The sequence below is a fragment of the Mesoplodon mirus genome (assembly GCF_964341445.2).
Source record: "Mesoplodon mirus genome assembly, chromosome: 11".
Lineage (NCBI taxonomy): Eukaryota > Metazoa > Chordata > Mammalia > Artiodactyla > Ziphiidae > Mesoplodon > Mesoplodon mirus.
This window is the reverse complement of record NC_138987.1, coordinates 65,729,174-65,750,077: the sequence shown is the minus strand read 5'-3', so window position 1 is coordinate 65,750,077 and position 20,904 is coordinate 65,729,174. Positions and strand designations below refer to the sequence as shown.

The 20,904-nt window shown below is 33.4% G+C and overlaps 1 protein-coding gene across 3 annotated transcripts in view; it reads right to left on the bottom strand.

The window, feature by feature from the left end:
* The window catches only part of USP15 (ubiquitin specific peptidase 15), a 136,124-nt gene that overhangs the window by 41,414 nt on the left and 73,806 nt on the right, over positions 1-20,904 (bottom strand). For 2 of the 3 annotated variants that reach the window (XR_014295377.1, XM_082636634.1), the window contains exons 7-8: positions 14,107-14,193; positions 5,014-5,158 (exon numbers count right to left, since the gene is read on the bottom strand). Coding sequence is in view for 2 of the 3 variants with exons in the window: in XM_082636634.1 (XP_082492760.1) it covers positions 5,014-5,158; positions 14,107-14,193 (232 nt within the window). In the remaining variant the exon portion in view is untranslated. The remainder of the gene's footprint in view (positions 1-5,013; positions 5,159-14,106; positions 14,194-20,904) is intronic. The other variant, XM_082636635.1, reaches the window with a different exon arrangement.

Here is a 20,904-nt window from a genome sequence, read left to right as displayed (position 1 = left end):
GCATTACACTTAGTCACATTCAAAGTTATGAAGTACTAGAACACAGAAATAATAGCTTTAGTAATGACTTTTTTACTGTTTTACATTATAATGAGAATCTAGTTTCCTAAAAGAATATTACTTCTGTGTAGTATCACTCATTCTCTTTAATTAAGTCTTATAAAAAAACTTTCAACTTTCTATATTCTTCTGAATTTACAGAAAGATTTTTTCCCTAACCCAACAGATCACAGGAAGAAGCTGACCTTAAAAATGCCTGGAGGGGCTTCCCTGGTGGCGCAGTGGTTGAGAGTCTGCCTGCCGATGCAGGGGACACAGGTTCGTGCCCCGGTCTGGGAAGATCCCATATGCTGCAGAGTGGCTGGGCCCGTGAGCTATGGCCGCTGAGCCTGCGTGTCCGGAGCCTGTGCTCCGCAAAGGGAGAGGCCACAACAGTGAGAGGCCCGCATACCGCAAAAAAAAAAAAAAAAAAAAAAAAAAGCCTGGAATTTCAACTGACTTTGCATTGTGTGACAGGGATAATGAACAGGTCCTTGATTACTATCAGTTTTTTCAGTGAATTCCTAGAGTCTGTTTAAGGAGACCTATTACTTCCAAGTAAAGAGTTTGAAAACAACTATCTCATGCCATGCAGCTTTCCAGTGGAAAAGACCATATCACTCCCCTGCTTCAAATCCATCTGAAGAGTTGCTTCTTTCAGGAGGCCAGTCATGAGCCTCCTAGGCCTTGACAATGAAAAAGACAAGGGTTGGAGTGCTCCTGAAATCTACTCAACTAATGCTAATTAAAATTACCTCCAATAATGCAAATTTCAAAAACTAGACATTCTCTCAATGGAGCAATACATTTAGGGCCCTAGAAAACTACTTTGGTAACTTATTTGTACCACTGGGACATGGTGGTATATGCCTGTAATCATAACTACTCAGGAGGCTGAGGCCAGAGATAACCTGGACTCAAGAATTTTAAATTTCCTGCAGGTTGACTATTCATGAACAGTTCTATGTTGTTATATCCCTTGCCTATCAAGTATGCCTAGGAGAGCTAAATTAACACAGCTCAGAAATGGAGATGATAAATACCATTATTGTAATACTACTAAGCAAAAAAGAATTAAAAGTACATTCAAGTCTTTCTTCATTCACTAGGTCCTGACAAAGTGGAATAAGACTTGTAGGAAAGGAGAACAAATAAATACAGGGACTATGGATGGTAGAATTTTCCCAAAGTCATTCTGCTTGACTCCTTCAATTTAAAAAGATAAAATAATATCATAATCTAATACCTATTCACTTCCAATGTGCCAGTCACTATCCTAAGAGCTTTATATTCATCAACGCACTTAATCCCCACAAAACTCCTAAGATATGGGTACTATTATTTTCCTCACCTGAGGAGAAAAATGAGTTGTAGAAATAACTTATACAGGGCAGCACAGGTGATCAGTAGTAGAGACGTTTTCAATCCAGATAGTGTAACTCCATAGTCTGTGCTTCTAACTTATATTGCTAATTTTTAATGTGTTGTTTTCTTTTCTCTAGCCAGAATATGTTTTTTAAACTGTTCCTCAGAGTCCTGGGATCCCATAAGAATGCTTCTGGGGCCACTAAATAGAAGAAAGCAGATGGGACTCTGGGCACTTCACCCAACCAAAGCAACTTCACTACATCTGTTTAAATATTGAGGAAACAATTAAACTTTTCACAGTAATAATTAAAAAAAAATTTCATGCTAAAAGTAAAACATTTGAAAAATCACAATATCAAGACTATACCCTTCATAAGTCAGGATCTATGTCTAAAAGTATCTCACATGTTTGCCATTCAGTAAATATTAACTTGATAAATTGAAACTATGTGGCAGTACTGTACTCATCAGAAAAATTTAATACTCAGTTGTACCATTAAATCAGAGAAAATCTTGAATATCAATATAATTAAATTGAATAATAACAATAATGATATTAAATCACACTCAGATTGGTGCTTAAGTTTTTAATCACAAGCTATCAAACAATTTCATCATCTCAAGGCTACTGATGGGTTAAGCATAACCCATTCTCACAAAGAAAAAATAGGTATGTTTTCACATCCATATTGTTAACAATATGTAAATAATTACACTGCCTGATGTACTAATGCCCACTCATATTTTTAGAATGATTGAATTAATAAAAGGAATTATATTAAAATACAAATTATCAGTAGAAATTTTATTTTATAATATTTTCTGAAGTTCATGAATTATCTTCAGTTTCACAGAAGTCACAAAGAAACTTGAAATAAAGCATAACTGAGGAAACAATATCTAAAAAAATTATTTTAAAAAATCTACTCTATTAACTATCTTTTACCCTTTTCACCTGTGGACCTAAGAACTTACATGGTGTTCATGAAATAGAATAACATAGGCTACTGCCACCATTTTATATTCCCTCCTATGGTGAATTTTCAACTTGAGAGCTGACATCTAAAGCAATTAAAAATCACAGATGCTTTCAGAAAATAAAACTGAAGTACTAGCTTTTCTAATTCTGGATTTGGATTAAAAGTCAAAAGCAGCAAAAATTAAAACTAATTTTTTCTCTTCTCCAACTTGATTGGAGAGTTTTATTTTAGAAAAAGTACAGTTTCCAACAAGATACAGACATAAAATAATACCCACTGCTTAAAATACTTTGCTAAAATTTTCATGAAAATTTTTTCTTACTTTATGATATTGTCAGAAAATTACAAACTATCACCCTAACAAACCTCACCCTCATGGCTATATCTCAGTTGAAATGAAACATGTAAAGGTGAAATATATTAAAAGAGAAGGTCAGCATTAGACATACCTATTGTAATAAAATTGCTTTGAACAGAAGCAAAAACTAATAAATGAAGTTTCTTATACCTTAAACATACACAAAATAGTTCAACAAATGCCAAATCTAGCTCAACATGGCTGATTAGAAGATTTCATTTTAATACTTGTTTTTGAGAAATTGAGTTAATCATATGGAGACAACACTAAATAGACTATAACAAAGGCACAGGAAACTAGAATGTAATATTGCCCTAGAAGGAATTTAGTTTGAACGTAAGCTAGAGACTACCATGCATGATTAGCAAGAACACTAACTCTTGTTCTAATAGACTCAAATTTTTTATGCTTATGCTATTAAAACTTTTTGAAAATCCTAGTCTTAATCCTTACGAAAAAGCAACAAGACTGGTTTTCCATACTACAATGTTAAAAAACAAAACAAAACCCAAAAGACTTCAAGAATATCAAGCCTCCAGAACCAAAGTAATTTTGGTAGTGCAAGGATAAGCAGTTGTATAACGATTAATATGATTGGTGATATGAGAAAGGGTTTTCTGATACTGATGTAACCACCGATTATATAAAACATTTTCCAGAGGTGGTGCTGAAGATGATTTTTCAGTGATTAGGCAGGGTAGTCCAACAGATATACGAACAAAATTACAATATGTCTGCCCTGTTCCTAATCTGAAAGCTCAGCACCCATGCACTTTACTTTGTTATCTAAATAACTGCCAGGATAACAATATGTTTTGGCTTGATCTTCTCAGATGAGTTCCCTTTCTCCTCTTCCGGAAAATAAAGATAAAATATTTTAAAATTTAATTGTCTAACTAGTGCTGGGATCCTAGAAAAAAATTTTGGATAAAGTAATTCACATTAAAGTATAAGCAATATTACTCATCAAAGAAAGTTTATAAAGGAATAGTTTATTAACCTACACAGTATCTGCTTCAGCAGATAGGCTATTTCCTGAGTGGCTCAACTCTAAACCAAGATATCAGGAATTAATCAATTATACATCCCATCCCAGTGCATGTCTAAGAAAAGTTGCCAACTCCTGGCCAAGAGTTATGACAGTTAAATTTCTAGCTTTTCAAGAATGCTATAAAGGCAATGGTTCATTTAGGAAACAACTGGATTAATGACTATGTACAAAGGATTTATTTTGAATTTTGGATGATAAAGAGTCCTATACTTTTCTCAGATAGTCAAGATTTGCAATAATGTCCTTATCAATCCATATCTGTATTTAATTTATATCTTTGGAGGGTGCCTCCTGGGCATAGGAGATTCAGTATTAAAATATAGATAGAGAACAGAATACTGCAGATTTAAAAATAAAAATTCAGAATTGCACACACACACACAAAAAAAAAGAAAGAAAAAAAAAGACTTCCAAAAGAAGGTTAAAATTCAAATATCAAAATAGTATACCATTATTTTGGGCTTTTTGAAATACAGAATTTTATTTGTAAAAGGGGAATAAAATAACCAGCTCTAATTTTATGCACAGTAACAGTGATATTAAAGTATACATGGATCTTGTTACTTCACAATCAATCAAAGACATAAATATTTCACAAGTAAAACTGGAAGAAGGTACAGACAGAGCAGGAAGAAAAGGGAAGCTCTATGGAGAGACAAAGGGAAAAAAAGGGCAGTGATCTGTTATATCCCCAAATTGGAAGAGTATTAAGGGAAAGTGATTTGTTAAAAATATGTATACAAAAGGTTCATAAAATTTTCTTATTTTTACAAATCTTAATTTCACATTAAGGTAAAAAAAAAAGGTTTAAAACTAATTTTATTTAGAGTTAGAACACTGGTGACCAGAAAATAATCATTCCCTGAAATTCCCACTAATGTCTAAAGAAAGCAAGAGACTTCATATAAAGGAGAGATCTCACTAGCTTTTTTTTCTTCTCAGAGAGCCTAGGTTTTCTGTTTGGAATTATATTTTTTGTATGAACTTATATTTAATCTTCTACTATATGATAATCAATCACATGCCACCTAACTGAGAATCATAAGATATTCTTAGAATGAATGATTCAAATGTGTATGCTTAAATCTTCCATGAAAACACAAACTCTCCAAACACATATAATACTCATATTCTGACATGTAAAACCCAACTCTATTCCTCTTGTATTATTGATTACCATAAAACATATGAGTTTCATTTTGTTTAGAAAGACCTACCTGAATAGCTGAGTTCATGAAACACGTATTTCCCAAGTTACTTAGGCCACAGAGGCCGGGCTGTTCATTGTTTCTTCCAGGTTCTGAATAATCATAGTTCTTATAAGCAGTATATGATGGGAGACAATAATTTGAGTTTTTCACACTGGAAGAAAACAAAAAATCTTTTTCATAATGCAGCCAATTATCATCATATAGTTATAATGAACAGAGTACTTTAAACCTATTTGAGATATGTGGTCAGTCATTAATTTTTTTATAAAGCACTTAACTCAGGTACTTTTAAAACAAACCTAAATAAAAATAACCCCCTTAATTAATATACTCCTCTTTCAATCAACAAAATCACGGCATCATATACCACACCAACCAATACAAACCACATCATGTCTTTCTACCCTTGATTAACTGGAGCAGCCTCACAGCTTGCTCCATTCTTCATTGCTCCATCAAATGTAAAACATTCAGATTTTAAACACCACCCGCAGCAATAAATCATCTCACTGATGTCCCTTTTACATCCTGCTACTGTAATAGAGTGAGAACAGTAGAAGCAGGAAGAGTTGTGCTTTAGTTACAGGTGAGAGCAGAGATTTCCAGGGCCTTTGTGACATCACTGTTCTGATGCATCAAAGATTCTATTTATAGTATTCTACGCTAGACCAGCAAAATCTGGTATTCAAATGCAGAAAACAGCCTGGGGTGATCAGCAATGCAAAAATGAAATGATTCGAAGCAAGTACACACTTCAGTATTACTATTATGGAAAGAATCTTCTAGTTTGTTAGATTAATGCAGTTTATTTAACTAGGTAAATACAACCTCAGGATAATTTGTACTATGAGTAAAATAAATATTAATCTTAAAAAAACCCTACATAATATTCAACCTTAGAGAATCAGGGTAATTTTACAAAGAACTAAGAGAAGTCAATAAGTTAGATCCCTCTTTCTTTTTACATGTAACTAAAAAAAAATTTTGTGGAAAAGGATAGATTCTTCCTTAATTTTTAATAGGTTATCTTATAAGATATTTATGATGGATGCTTTGGATATAATTCAAAAGCATACTTTCAATCATTATTTTTTTTATTCACTAGAACAAACCTGAACAAGAATCAAGGTTATTTGCTAAAAGCAAATAATGATGTAAATAAATGAATACAGTGTTACAAATAAACATGGTAAATCAGTAACTCTGACAATCTCAATTGGCTATAATTTATCCTTGGTATTATTTTTTTTTAAGTTTTACTTATAATTTCAAATACTACTTATTGTAGCTTCTATACTCTCACTTTATAACAGTTAAAATGAACTGTACTACTGCTTGTTCTAACAAAGCCTTTAGTAAACTTACACACCCTAACAAACCAACAGGTAAAACACACAAAACCATATCAACCAAAATTTACACACACAATGCTATCCCACTAATATTTTTGTATTTTTAAGAAAACATCCCCCTTCATCACAAATAAAAGATCAACTCTCAGACTGAAAAACCAACCTACCCCAAAGTTAAACAAAAAGAGCAGGCTCCAAAGAAGTGCAACCTTGATCAATTCATAGACTTGTAGCTATTTACTTGTTTTAAACTTAAAGAAAAAAAAAAAATGGGTTCAAGCGTCTTTTGGATTTTGCAGATCACTAGCCTTATAATTCATATTTTATTTTATATTAGCAGTAACAAAGTTCAAGGCACCTATCAGCAATTCCATATATAGTCACTCAGTGACTGGATTCTTGAATCTAACGTTGAGGACATGTAACAAAAAACTGAATCCTGGTTTTCCTTTTACCCCTTTAAGAAGTGCTTAAGGGGCTTCCCTGGTGGCGCAGTGGTTGAGAGTCTGCCTGCCAATGCAGGGGACACGGGTTAGAGCCCTGGTCTGGGAGGACCCCACATGACGCGGAGCAACTGGGCCCCTGAGCCACAACTACTGAGCCTGCGCGTTTGGAGCCTGTGCTCCGCAACAAGAGAGGCCGCGATAGAGAGAGGCCCGCGCATCACGATGAAGAGTGGCCCCCGCTTGCCACAACTAGAGAAAGCCCTTGCACAGAAACGAAGACCCAACACAGCCAAAAATAAATAATAAATAAATAATAATTTTTAAAAAAAAGTTAAAAAAAGAAGTGCTTAAAATCAAGGTCTGCTATATATTACAAAAATGCAAGGCCTACATTTTCAACATGTTAAAGAAACCCCATATATATCAGCTGTAAAATTATAATAAAACTTAAGTCAGAGTACAGAGGGAAAGTATGCCCAAATACATGCTCATGCATACACACACCCACACCAACACCCATGCAAGTGATCCGAATCCTTAAAGGATATCTACATTTTAAGTGACAGGATAAGAATAAACCTTAGCCAAAAATTAAGATGGTAGTCTACATGCTCAATGATAATAAAGAAAACTAACAAATTAAAAATATTTTAATACTATCTTCATTGGTCACTTATAATCCACATCTTATGTGTTCTTTAAATCAAATAAAGTCTGTCGTGGAAAATGTCAAAACCAACAGCTCTTTAAACACTTCAACAAAGTACATGTAAACCTAAACCTGAAAGACAGCCTCTGTATCTTTCATGACTACTGTTGCTATTTTTTTTTCTAAAGGTTGTAAGCTAGTCCTTATCCCATAAGGTTATGTTACTTTGCAAAAACAAATAAATTTGCCAGTAATCTTAATGGGAATTTTAATGCTATGCTAGATTAATTCATCTTAAATGAATATACATTTAAAAATATAACATTTTTTAGTAAAATCGAGCCCTTATCTTTCTATAAATATTTGAAACTGACTTTAAAATTTAATTTTATGTATTTTTTATACAGCACATTCTTATTAGTTATCTATTTTATACATATTAGTGTATATATGTCAATCCCAGTCTCCCAATTCATCCCACCCCCCTCTCCACTTTCCCCCCTTGCTGTCCATACATTTGTTCTCTACTTCTGTGTCTCTATTTCTGCCCTGCAAACCGGTTCATCTGTACCCTTTTTCTAGATTCCACACATATACATTAATATACGATACTTGTTTTTCTCTTTCTGACTTACTTCACTCTGTATGACAGTCTCTAGGTCCATCCACATCTCTGCAAATGACCCAATTTCATTCCTTTTTATGGCTGAGTAATACTCCATTGTACATATGTACCACATCTTCTTTATCCACTCATCTGTCGATGGGCATTTAGGTTGCTTTCATGACCTGGCTATTGTAAATAGTGCTGCAATGAACATTGGAGTGCACGTGTCTTTTTGAATTATGGTTTTCTCTGGGTATATGCCCAGTAGTGGGACTGCTGGGTCATATGGTAATTCTATTTTTAGTTTTTTAAGGAGCCTCCATACTGTTCTCCATAGTGGCTGTATCAATTTACATTCCCAACAGTGCAAGAGGGTTCCCTTTCCTCCACACCCTCTCCAGCACTTATTGTTTGTAGATTTTCTGATGATGCCCATTCTAACCAGTGTGAGGTGATTCCTCATTGTAGTTTTGATTTGCATTTCTCTAATAATTAGTGATGTTGAGCAGCTTTTCATGTGCCTCTTGGCCATCTGAATGTCTTCTTTGGAGAGATGTCTGTTTAGGTTTTCTGCCCATTTTTTTGATTGGGTTGTTTGTTTTTTGATATTGAGCTGCATGAACTGCCTGTATATTTTGGAGTTTAATCCTTTGTTCATTGATTTGCTTGCAAATATTTTCTCCTATCCTGAGGGTTCTTTTTGTCTTGCTTATAGTTCCCTTTGCTGTGCAAAAAGCTTTTAAGTTTCATTAGTTTCATTCATTATTTTTGTTTTTATTTCCATTACTCTAGGAGGTGGGTCAAAAAAGATCTTGCTGTGATTTATGTCAAAGAGTGTTCCTCCTATGTTTTCCTCTAAGAGTTTTACAGTGTCTGGTCTTACATTTAGGTCTTTAATCCATTTTGAGTTTATTTTTGTGTATGGTATGAGGGAGGTTCTAATTTCTTTATTTCACATGTAGTTGTCCAGTTTTCCCAGCACCACTTATTGAAGAGACTGCCTTTTCTCCACTGTACATCCTTGCCTCCTTTATCAAAGATAAGGTGACCATATGTGCATGTGTTTATCTCTGGGCTTTCTATCCTGTTCCACTGATCAATATTTCTGTTTCTGTGCCAGTACCATATTGTCTTGATTATTGTAGCTTTGTAGTATAGTCTGAAGTCAGGAACTCTGATTCCTTCAGCTCTGTTTTTTTCCCTCAGGATTGCTTTGGCTATTTGGGGTCTTTTGTGTCTCCATACAAATTTTAAAATCTTTTGTTCTAGTTCTGTAAAAAATGCCATTGGTAGTTTGATAGGGATTGCAATGAATCTGTAGATTGCTGTGGGTAGTATAGTGATTTTCACAACATTGATTCTTCTAAGCCAAGAACATGGTATATCTCTCCATCTGTTTGTGTCATCTTTGATTTCTTTCATCAGTGTTGTATAGTTTTCTGAGTACAGGTCTTTTACCTCCATAGATAGTTTTATTCCTAGGTATTTTATTCTTTTTCTTGCAATGGTGAATGGGACTGTTTCTTTAATTTTTCTTTCTGATCTTTCATTGTTAGTGTATAGGAATGCAAGATTTCTTTGCATTAATTTTGTACCCTGCAACTTTACCAAATTCACTGATTAACTCTAGTAGTTTTCTAGTGGCATCTTTAGGATTCTCTATGTATAGTATCATGTCATCTGCAAACAGTGACAGTTTTACCTCTTCTTTTCCAATCTGGATTCCTTTTATTTCTTTTTCCTCTTTGATTGCTGTGGCTAGGACTTCCAAAACTATGTTGAATAACAGTGGCGAGAGTGGATATCCTTGTCTTCTTCCTGACCTTAGAGGAAAATGCTTTTAGTTTTTCACCATTGAGAATGATGTTTGCTGTGGGTTTGTCATATATAGCCTTTATTTTGTTGAGGCAGGTTCCCTGTATGCCCACTTTCTGGAGAGTTTTTATCATAAATGGGTGTTGAATTTTGTCAAAAGCTTTTTCTGCATCTATTGACATGAACATATGATTTTTATTCTTCAATTTGTTAATATGGTGTATCACATTGATTGATTTGAGTATACTGAAGAATCCTTGCATCCCTGGGATAAATCCCACTTGATCTCGGTGTATGATCCTTTTAATGTGTTGTTGGATTCTGTTTGTTAGTATTTTGTTGAGGATTTTTGCATCTATATTCATCAGTAATATTGGCCTGTAATTTTCTTTTTTTGTAGCATCTCTGTCTGGTTTTGGTATCAGGGTGATGGTGGCTGAAACTGACTTTTTAATTAGCATTTACATTTAACATTATAAACACTATAAATCTATAATTTAATCCTCATAACTGTAATTATGCTCACTTTGCAGTTAATGAAATGATACTTTCAGCAACTAACTTGTCAAAAGCCAGATGGCTAGTCTCTGGCAGTCTCCAAAATCCAGTTCCTTTTCATTGCTTAATCTCTTACAGGGAGTCATTTCCATTTCAAATAAAAGAGCTTTAAATGAATTAACAGAAAAATACAATGTGCCTCGATGTGGAATGCCAAGAGTTGAGACAATAAATACATTAAAGGCTTCCCTGGTGGCGCAGTGGTTGGGAGTCTGCCTGACGATGCAGGGGACACTGGGTTCTTGCCCGGGTCCGGGAGGATCCCACATGCCGCGGAGAGGCTGGGCCCGTGAGCCATGGTCGCTGTGCCTGCGCGTCTGGAGCCTGTGCTCCACAACGGGAGAGGCCACAGCAGTGAGAGGCCCGCGTACCGCAAAAAAAAAAAATAATAATAATAATAAATAAATAAATACATTAAAGAGATTTTTTTTTTTTTTTTTTTTTTGCGGTATGTGGGCCTCTCACTGTTGTGGCCTCTCCCGTTGTGGAGCACAGGCTCCGGATGCGCAGGCCCAGCAGCCATGGTTCACGGGCCCAGCCGCTCCACGGCATGTGGGATCTTCCTGGACCAGGGCACGAACCCGTTTCCCCTGCATCAGCAGGCGGACTCTCAACCACTGCGCCACCAGGGAAGCCCTAAAGAGATTTTTTTAGAAGTATTATAGTAAAGCAAATGCAGCAAGACAGAAGAAAAATGCGGAGAGTGGAAAGATTTTGGTACATATTAAAAATGTACTTAAATTATAATTGAGGCAAGAATTAATACTGTACGGATTAACAAGTAAAACTACTACACAGGGTGAATGAACAATATTCTGGCATATGATTCTTCATAATATTAGTTTTTAATAAAAACTTAAACTTTATTAAACTTCAATGAAATAATTCCAAGTACACTTTGTTATTACTTTTATAACAAATATTCTTATTTCTGGAAATGAAAACTTTACATCTTAATAATGTATCAGTTTAAGTCTTGAATTTGTAAAAAAATGCCATATAAACGTTGTGTCACAACTACTGATTTTAATATGCATTTTACACTTGGAGTATTATCTCCACATATATGAAGTTTCATAAATGTATTTAATCTTAAAAGGTTATTACCCATTTTACATACTTTTAAAGAAACTATGCTATTTCCACCTGAAGTCTTAAGCAGCTACTTATTTCCACAAGTTGAAAAGTCAAGAAATAAATTTTATGTGAAATAATTGTTATGATAACATTAATTCAAGTTTTTTAAAGTAAAAAAAAAAAAAACTCTCCATTTTGTAAATGTTTAAATTTTGTTCCTTACTAAGAAAGGTTAAGTTTTACTTTTAAGTAAGGTGGTACCAGTAGCTGTTTGCTATTAAAATTTTCTAATATGAAAGGACTAGTTTAGTGTCTAAAATAGACAAATATAAATAGCTAAAAATATAACCTAGTCATAGGAGTAGAATCATTAATTAATCATGTTCTAAACTTTTAAGACAACGCTCCAATTCCTCTCTTAATATTTTCTGCAGTCAGAGGTTTTGAGATCAGATTGTACTGTCATATTTTTACTGTGAGAGGGAAATAAGACAAAAACAGAAGCACCAGATCACATATACTAATATGGCAACTCTGGTCAAAATACAGCCTATGTTCAATACAGTCTATATACAATGCTAAAAAATCTCTCCAAAGAATAACTAACTATAAGTACATGTTATACCTGGAACCAAATTCTTTTATAGTAAATGTGGGAGCCATCTGCAATTGGTAGAAACACAAACAATATTTTATCTCAGATGAGAAAATTACTTTTGATGAATTACATTAAAAGATACCATGTAAAATACAAACCAGATTACAGGAGGATATTTCCCTTTACTCTTTTGCCTGTGGATATACATTTTTAAATAGAAGAGAACACACTACACTGCAATTTTGGATATCCAGTGTCTTCAATATTTCACTATTATACTACAGTGCACGTATCTTGTTACTACTAAAGTAAGGAATTAGTGTTTTAAATCTTCTTGATACATATAGCAAACTCTTTTCTATGAAAGTTGGACTAATACTCCAACCACTCAAACAGAATCCTTACAAGAACGGATACCATCACTTAACTTTTCCCAATGAGATTGAGGTGGGGGAAAGTGGATGGAGTTGTTTATGTTTTTAATTTACATATCTCTAGTTAGTAGTGAACTTGAACATTTAAAATGTCTGTTTTAATTCTCTTATTTTCATTGCTCAGCTGCATCATTTACTTACTTTTCTAGTTGTCTTAAAAAATTTCTCACTGATTTTTATGAGCTTGATATACTAAGAGTATCTGCCCTTCCTTTGTCATTTGTAGCAATAATATTTTCCATTTATTTGCTGTTTAATTTTTAATATGCCTGACAATTAAAATTTTTAATTTAATTTAAAGTTTTAAAGAGAAATAGCAATCCAATTTTTCCAATAGCATTGCCTGGATAATCTGCCCATTCTCCATTAGTCTAGGATACTTTCTGATCACATTACATTCTTTTATATATAAAGGTCTGTTTCTGGGCTCTCTTTTCTATTCCACTGATCTGGAGGTATATTCTTGGGTCAGTACTATGCTGTTTGAATTATTATATCTTTATAACAGGTTGTGATATTTAGTAAGATTAATCCTTTCTCATTGTTTTTCCTTTCCAAAGTTATTTTGGCTATTCTTATATATTTACAATCCAGATGTATGTTAAAATTAAAATCATTTTGTCAAGCCCCACCTCTCCATATGAATTTTAAGGGAACATTAATTAAACCTATAAATTCAATTAATGGTGCTTTTTAAAAGATTATTTCATGAATAGTTTCAGTCCTTTTAAATTTACCCTTTGGAATAATCAGATGCCATTTATGAACTGGACAAGTAGTGTAAATATTTAACTACATAAATCCTGTAAACCTAATACATAAACTACAATGTATATATCCAAGAAGTAAAAGGACAATAATCATCTCTGGATTAAAATCCTTCCCATAATTGAATGGACTAATTATAAATAAAGTTTTCTTTTTATCCTTTTATATAAAACCATGCCAATTTTCAAGGTAATACATCCATGTCAGACATTACAGTGAATCCCAAGTGACTTTGAATCCTTTTTCTTATAGCAATATGGCACACATTTTCATGTAATTTTTGTAAATCCTAAGATTCTGAATACTATTCCTGATGGAGCAAGGGAATTGTTTCTCCAAACTTTTTCAGAAAAAGTAATTGCCTTTTTGATAAACATAAAAATTTGTATGTTTTCCAGTTGAGAATCACTGATAAACACTTTTAAAAAACAGTATGTATTATCTGTGATTACATGTCTAGCTCTAAAATGATATCTGAAATTTATACTGTTCCTAAAAATTTGAATTATAACAGACTTGTATATATATTTCAATAATTAGTGTTTAGAATATGAAATTCTGAAAGTGCTTTATTTCTCTTTTAGTAAATTATTGTAGTATATATATTAAATCAAAAAGTTTATACCTCTGCTTGCTTTCTTGTGAAGTTACTCCTTGAAGAACTGACCAGTGATTTAAAAGAAAATCAATTTTAATGCATTAAGACTTTTATCCTAAATTTTAGATACAAGAGATTTTTTGCAACCACAATAGGGCGATCAATTAAACAAAGAGTTTTTAAGATTCAGTGCTTACTTTCTGTTGTTGATGTTGTTATAATTATTTGATAGAGATGAAGGAGAGATCTTTGGTAAAGTTGAAAAATTGGATGCACCTGGGGACCTTTAAAAATATGAAAATGTTAAATTAGATAAAAAATGCTGAATTTTGAAATTAATTATGAAATAAAGAAAAGAACTACAGATGACAATGTATGTAGTAAATGAATGCTGGAAAACAGATTTATGAGCAAAATCACCATATACCCTTTGGTTTTCAATTTCCAATGTATTTGTTCATATAAAAAATAATAGTATATAAGGGAACTATTTTCAAAGGAAATTTATCAAATTAAATATAAAACTTGATATTATTCTTATAAATCTACTAATGCAATACACCCAGTTCTGAGTTCAGGTAACCATTATTAATATCTTACAATCAATAATTTCCTTAAATCAATGGAATTAAAATATTAATTTTTAAAGGAAGCATGTAAAAGAAATCTACTCTGTGTCTCAGTAGGTACTATGGCATTCCAATTATATACAACACAGACACAGATATCATAGATTTTATCAATTTTTAAAACTGTAAGGCAAGAGGGATGAAATAGCAAAGAGAATTACAAACATAATCCTGAGAAGTAATTTTTGGCCAAGGTTATCCCTGCAAAAACTGAACAGATATAAATCTCACTATCTATTACACACCTCACTAATTCAGAATGTTTTTGGAGAAATCTAAAATACTAATGGCTTTTAATCAACAAATATGCTTTATAGGCATGATTTATAGTAAACAAATCCATTATATAGGAATGATTATTTTAAAGTAGTACTTAAAAATCTCTAAAAGATTTAATTTCCCTTGTAATTTTGTATACAATTTTAATTTACTAGGCAACATCTAGGCCACGGGCTGTAAGAAGCTAATACTTTCAGTCCAGTATCTCAGTCATCATAAATTCTAAATTAGTGAGGCCCAAAGTGATTACTGTTTAAAAATTATTTTATTTCCTCTACTCAGGTGCTAATGAACAGCAAAATGGTCATTGGGCAGGAAAGTGTAATCTACAAAATTTGCTTTTAGGTAATTTGGATTTTGCTAAACTAAGTGGTGGGTAATAAAATTTCTTACATATAAAATTTTACTTAACTTTTGAAGTTTTATATATTATGAAATATTGGTAAAATTTTTTTCTTCATTTTAAAGGAGAGTTTTTTTGTTGTTATTGATGCAGGTTATATACAGGTAGATTACATTAAGTGGGACTTCTATTTAGCTGCTTTTCTGATGGAAGACCCTTACAAGATTTTATTTAACTGTACTAAGCTCAAATCCAAAAATACAAGCAACCAAGTTTTAATATAAAACAATGTAGAAAACAAATTTAAAAGGTAATTTTAACATACTAATATTTTAAGGTACTAATTTTAAGATATTAATAGAATTAATATTAATATAGAAGTATTCTGGCATTTTCTGCCTTCATGTTAAGAATGCTAACTTAGGAAAACAATCTAAAAACACCGAGACTGACTTATAATCAATTAAGGAGGTTAATTTTTCAAAATGTGATCCATCTGACTACAATTTAATTCAATTCACTACAACTTTTCAAGTATACAGATAGAAACTGAAATATTCCCTTGAATTTTACTTATAGTAAAAGTTATGAAAATAAAGATTACTTTATTTTATTTATAATATGTATATTTATTACATATTATATATGGCTGAGGCATATATATATATATATTTTTTTCCCCTTTTTCTGCCCATCTGTGGCCTTTTTACTATTCATTAGCAACTCTATCCCAGAACAGTATTAGAATTTTCTATGAAATTCATTAAAACACTCAAACATTTATTAAATGATTACATTATGCCTTGCCCTTGTTAAGTACTAGGGGTACAAAGAGAGAGATAGTTCCTGGTCTCAAATAGCTCATACTCTAATAGGGGAAAATGATACAAGCCAAATAACTATAAAACAGCGTATAAGTCCTTAAACAAATTTTAAAATTATAACAAAAAAGGCTTCCCTGGTGGCGCAGTGGTTGAGAGTCCACCTGCTGATGCAGGGGACACACGGGTTCGTGCCCCGGTCCGGGAAGATCCCACATGCCGCGGAGCGGCTGGGCCCGTGAGCCATGGCCACTAAGCCTGCGTGTCCGGAGCCTGTGCTCCGCAACGGAGAGGCCACAACAGTGAGAGGCCCGCGTATCGCAAAAAAAAAAAAAAAAAAAAAAAAAAAAAAATATATATATATATATATATATAATATATATATAACTAAAAGTCAAATTTTGTGGGTAGTAACATGAAGTGATTTTAAAACGATGTGCACAGTTGGAGGGGTAGGTGGAAACTGGAAAGTGAGAGTTCTCCAAGTGGAAAGAATAGCATGTGAAAATGTGTGGGACTATAGAAAGCATGATGTGTTTAGGGAATTACCAATGAATTGCCTGAAAGAGTAGGGTGTAGTGATAGGAACAGAGGTTAGTAAGGTAGGTATGATAATGAAGAACCTTTTTATGTTCTCCAAAGGAATTTGGATTTTATCCAATTGTGCTGTGGCATGTTGAAAGATTTTAACAGTATCAACGTAATCAGATTTGTATTCTAGAAAGGTAACTCTTGAGGAAGAGAAAGTGACTGAAGATTGGAAGAGCATTTAGGAGACTATAAAAACAACAAAGGTGAGAAGTAAAAAAGGCTGGGACTAAGACAGTGGAGTGGGCAAGGGCAACATATCTTGGAGGTTTAGGAAGCAGTTCTCAAAGTACAGTCCATGGACACTGAGGGGGGTACAAGATCCCTTCAGGGTACCTGTCCATGATCAAAACTATTTTCATAAAAACACAAACGTGTTATTTATTATCTGACCTCCTTCACTATACAAAAACAATGGCAGGTAAAACTGCATACTGCCAAGGAGGTAGCCGTGAAAAACTGTGGTATCATGGATTCAAAATAAGAGAATTTCTTTAGGAGATAGCTATCAAAAAGAAGTATTTAAGAGAGGTCAAATAAACTAGGTTTAAAAAGTTAAATAAGGACTTTGTTAAATTCTGAATATGTGGTAAGGAATGGTAAGCACTGCCTTTTTTTTTTTTTTTTTTTTTTTTGCGGGCCTCTCAGTGTTGTGGCCTCTCCCGTTGCAGAGCACAGGCTCCAGCGCAGGCTCAGCGGCCATGGCTCACGGGCCCAGCCGCTCCGCGGCATGTGGGATCTTCCCGGACCGGGGCACGAACCCGTGTCCCCTGCATTGGCAGGCGGACTCTCAACCGCTGCACCACCAGGGAAGCCCAAGCACTGCCTTTTTAAAGAAGTTGGTTATTAGAAGAAAAACTAAGTGGTATTCAGAGGAAGCTGATGGTCTTGTTTTAAAAGATGGGAGAGATTTGTTTATATCTATAGGTTAGCAAGGAAGGTGATACTGGAAAAGAAACAAAAGCACGAACTAGTGTTAACTGAGTGTCTACTATACGTGTGGCAGTATGCTAGGCATTTATATGTATAGGAGACAGGAGATAACAAAGGAAAAACGAGGTCTAGGAAACACTGAGATAAATGCTATTGGTAGAGAGATTGTTCTTAAAGAGCATGGAGATCAGAGAGAGCAGGATGGATGTGGTGATCCACAGCTAAATAAAAGTATGATAACACTTTTTACCTCCTGTTACAGACATTATGGTTAATAGTTAGATCACTTATCTATTGTGATTCCAACTTCTGACCGAGATTACACATAGCCCAACCTAGCTAACATTTGTGGAGTTAGTGTAGGTGTTGACTAGTCAATCTGTGGATTATAACCTGAATTCTTTAACTCTCTTTCTTTGATATAACTTGGAAATTACACTGTTTATTAGCAACTTCGCACTAGTAGCTTTCTGAAGAGACGAGTGAAGAAAATGCTCAGAATATTATACATAAACTAGATATTAAGCCATTTATCTAGTGTTAAACTAATTTTGGCTAGTTTGGGCTAAGTGTAATATAAGGCAGTGAATCGTCTCTTAACAAGACAGAAGAAGGTAAAACATGAATTTAGCTGAAATGATTTCATGAAGAGAGAAAATTAAACTTCATCACTGACAACTGAATGCAGTATTTTAATTTCCCTATTTCCAATGTTTCAACTAAAAGCCTGTAATTCAAGGCTAAGCTGAACTTCGTACTTGAATAGAAAAATACAGCTTAATCTTTGTAAGTTACCTAAATAGTCAACATACATGGAAATCTAATACCATACTGAGCAATCAAAATATAGAGAAATTAAGTCTGAATGCTGACATAGCAAAATTAGTTATTTAAAACTTTTTATAGTTATTTTCAAACCTGATATAAAACAACCCGAATTTGTAAATTTTGACATTATAAAACAAAAACTATCTTATTAAGAAAGACAAGACCGACCTTAAACTTTCCCCATTTCTAACAATCATCCTAGGGTAAGTTCTTAGAGAAAAAGAGAAATTTAAATCTCTTGAAAAATTAAGCACTTTTACTCTTGTGAGATACAGATTAGTTCAGTTCAACAAGCATTTGCTATGTGTCTCCTCTGTGTCAGGCAGGGTGTTAAATACTTAAACAAAAGACAATTTAAGGAAATTTATATATAAAGTGTTTCTCATAACCTGATTTTTGTTCCTCATTTTGACTGCTCTGTATGGTATTTGACAAAACATTCCACTTAAAAAAAATAAAACTACAGTTACTTTTCTTTAGCCATTATCAATCTCAATACCAAAACTGCAACCCATTTTTATTTTTGCTGTTATTACAGATATCTCCAAACACACAAGTCCTCATGTACCCAATATCAGTCATTCAGTTTCAAAAATTATTAACATTCTACCACTCTTGGTTTATTTATAATCTCCTTGGCCTCCACATTCCTTCATGTTTTTGCTGGACAACTTTAAAGCAAATCCCAGACATTTATAATTTCACCTGTAAACACTACAGTATGCATCCCTAGCAGGTAAGAAATCTTTTTTGATACTACTGTCTGTCCCAATCTAACAGTCAGTTCATGTTTACATCTTTTCCCCAATTGCCTCAAAAACTGGGTAGTTTGAATCAGGATCCAAAATAAATTCATACATATGCAGATTAATTTTAGTAACTTCAAAAGCCCTTACTGCTCCCTACCAGCTAACTTCTCTGGTTTCAACTTACTATGACAATTGTTTATTTTCCATTTGTCCTGACTTTTGTATCTATTCATATAGTTAACTTTGACTTACATGTGTTACTGTAAATTGCTCAAATCTTTTTCAGAACAAACTAGGGGAGAAAGGAAGAAATAAAATAACCAATAATTATTTGTGAGTACCTCTGAATCAAGCATCTATATGAGAACTGAATACTTAAGTTACATTCATTTATGCATGAAATACTATTTAAATGTCCTAATTTCAATTGAATTTGGATATGGCTTTTAAATATTGAAGCTAACACTAACTAAGAAGCTTGACTGTGACCATGCTCTCTTTGGTAAAACTTGGAGACATAGTACTAGGTTATACATTATCTTACCACAACAGAAAGTAGGTAACAGTGTTTACATGAAGGAAAGATTTATTTAATCGATGTGCATTTTCAGCATTTCAAAGGAAAATCTGCATACACACTCAAGATCTTAATGAATATTAAATTGAGGAACCTCAAAGTACAGAGTTATGGGAAGTGTGTGTTTATGTACAAGCAGAAGCTTTTCCAAAAAAGATTTGGAGTTTGGACCACCAAAATAAAATAACCAGAAAAAACCAGTTTATCGGTAAATAGCAGTACACAAGAACTTCATTCTACCATTATGCTGCCTTCATCGTTAGGTGACAAACACCCAGGAAAGGATGTGTATATTTAAATAACAAACAGATTTATATAGTTTCTTTTTCTCTCCAGGAATCCTGCATTTCCAACCAAGTACAACCTTAGTAAGGTTACTAAGATAACCTTAGTTATCTTACTTCTTTCAGTACATTACATGATGAATGATCTATACCAGGTGTTCCATTTTCTGACTAGGTAGTCATCCCCTTTTCCTACTATTCGTCATTCTCATCATGCTGACCCCATCTGTCAAATACACCGAATCTCTTCTGTCTCCCCCCAATTTCTGCATCATTTAGCACTGCTTACCATTCCCTTTCTTCTAGAAGCTCTTTTTTCCTTTGGCCTCTATGACAAAACAGAATCCAAGTTTTCCTGAATCTACAAGATTATCTATTTGATCTTTCTTTTATATCATTACTTAGGGATACCCTTTAAGGTTTAGTATACAGTTCTTTACATTTTTAATTAGATAATTCACATACACCTAATATTTCTCACTTCTAGGAATATAACTCCATACCTGCAGTTCTCATTACTCCCCAAGCTTTGGCTCCCTATATTTAACTTCATCCTAGGCAGTTCTGTTTGGTTGTTCCATTACCTCAAACTTTAGTCTCAGAAAAAGTCATTCTATGCCTTTTTCTTTAAAAAAATTTTTTTTGGAGTATAGTTGATTTACAATGTCATGCTCTATGTCTTTTCCTTAATGAGACCAATAATAAGAATAAGATAAAATGAGATGAAGCATGAAAGAAAATTTATAAAGACTCAAAATGTCTTTAAAAATGACAAGAAATTGCAGGTTTTAGAATGTTACCCTAGATTTATGGCTCACAGGTTGCATTTCAAATTGAAGACATATTATTAACTTAAAATATATGAATATGCATGAATGACAAGAAATAAAAAACTGGCTCTTGAGCCATCCTCTCAACCCCTACATCCAAAATCACTCAATCCCCCATTTCCAGTATTTGAACA